The sequence below is a fragment of the Olea europaea genome, unplaced genomic scaffold (assembly GCF_002742605.1).
Source record: "Olea europaea var. sylvestris unplaced genomic scaffold, O_europaea_v1 scaffold26368, whole genome shotgun sequence".
NCBI lineage: Eukaryota > Viridiplantae > Streptophyta > Magnoliopsida > Lamiales > Oleaceae > Olea > Olea europaea.
The window spans coordinates 1-1,537 of NW_019244715.1; the positions used below are offsets into that span (position 1 = coordinate 1).

General features: G+C 40.3%; 1 protein-coding gene across 1 annotated transcript; it reads right to left on the reverse strand.

The window, feature by feature from the left end:
- Positions 1-413: 413 nt before the first annotated feature.
- LOC111383233 lies at positions 414-1,367 on the reverse strand. Its single transcript, XM_023007314.1, has 2 exons — positions 1,187-1,367; positions 414-1,114 (listed from the first exon to the last, which is right to left on the reverse strand). Exons 1-2 carry the CDS (start codon positions 1,365-1,367, stop codon positions 414-416), a joined length of 882 nt encoding a protein of 293 aa, XP_022863082.1.
- Between the last annotated feature and the right edge of the window lie 170 nt (positions 1,368-1,537).

The following is a 1,537-nucleotide window of genomic DNA, read 5'->3' on the forward strand; positions in this document are numbered from 1 at the left end:
TTTATTCCAAAATTTTCGGGGCGTTACAATCTCACCCCCTTAAAATAATTTCGTCCTCGAAATTTTCATACTCAGGTGAATAGGCCATGATCTTCTTTTCTTTAGAGTTCTAAGAAAAATTTTCCTTCTTGCTAAAGCATTGCATGGTTGCATAATGTTTCCCAACCAATATTCCTAAGATGGCATAAAGAAAAATACTCCATCTCTAAAGTTAAATTCTTGTCCATTCGTCTTGACTGTTCTAGTCATCGATTATCAAGTGCATTGTCTAATGGGGTAGTAGCTTCTAGAACATTAACAGCTTCTTCATAAAAGTACAGGACTTAATACTAGTAAATAAGGAATGAGTAGCCAAGCGTATATAAGAACATAAGCAGGCAATGTAATACTAATAGGGTACCTACCGTGATGTCTTAATTGTCAGTTTCCTCTTGCTGGGTTAACGCAAACACTTTGGCCGTTCCCCCTTTGCTTTGTTCATTGTCCCGTTTTGGTGGAGGGTCATGGCAATTAGTAGCAATATGACCATGCTTTCCACATCGATAGCACACATTCTTTCCATACCAACACTCGCCTCTATGTGTCTTATTGTACTTAGGGCACGGAGTAACAATATTATTCGGCTTGCTCGACCCTGACCACCTTTCAAAGCTAGTCCTCTTGTTTTGCCCATTTCCTTTACCCTCATTTGGTCCATTCCATTTCCTCTTTCCTGAAAATTCAGTATTTTCTTGTGTTGTCTGATCGATTTCTAATCGATTCGAAATCGCATGAGCTCTTTGTAGAACTTGACTATACGAGGTGAATTCATGGGATGCCATGATTCCTGCGATTTCTGGGCGAAGTCCGAGTTCGAACCTTCTAGCTTTCTTTTGATATGTATCTACTAGATGTGTCACATACCTAGAAAGCTGTTCAAACTTCCTCTCATAGTCGATTAATGCCATTTTTCCTTGCTTCAATTGTAGGAAATCCGTCTCCTTACGGTCTCTTAGGGCTTGTGGGAAGTATTTTTCCATCACTTCCTCCTTAAAACGTGCCCAAGTAAGGTTGCTCTGCTGTGCCTCAGTCCTAGTGCGTGAAGCGGACTCCCACCAGTGGCCTGCCGCATCCACTAGCATGAACTCCGCACATAAAACCTTTTGGGCATTAGTGCAGCTAAGATGCTTGAAGATTCATTCCAAACCCTTTATCCATTCTTCGGCTGCTAAAGGACCAGTCATCCCGTTAAAGGTAGGGGGCTTATAACGATGAAACTGCTCCACAACTGAGCTCGTCGTGTTGGAGTTAGTTTGTACATTCTGAGGGGACGCTTGTGTTTCCTGCCTACCAAGATCTTGTACAGCTTTCAACAAGTCCTTAAACATAGCGGCTTGTGTTTGTTGACGTGCGATTTCCTTTAAATCAACCGAATAAAATTTCGTTTTAGAAATAGTGAATAACAACTCAATATATTCGAATGAAAATCTCAGTTTTAAAATTTAAATCCTATAATACGTGAGGGATGATTAAATCATAGACGATGAAGAAAAAAAAA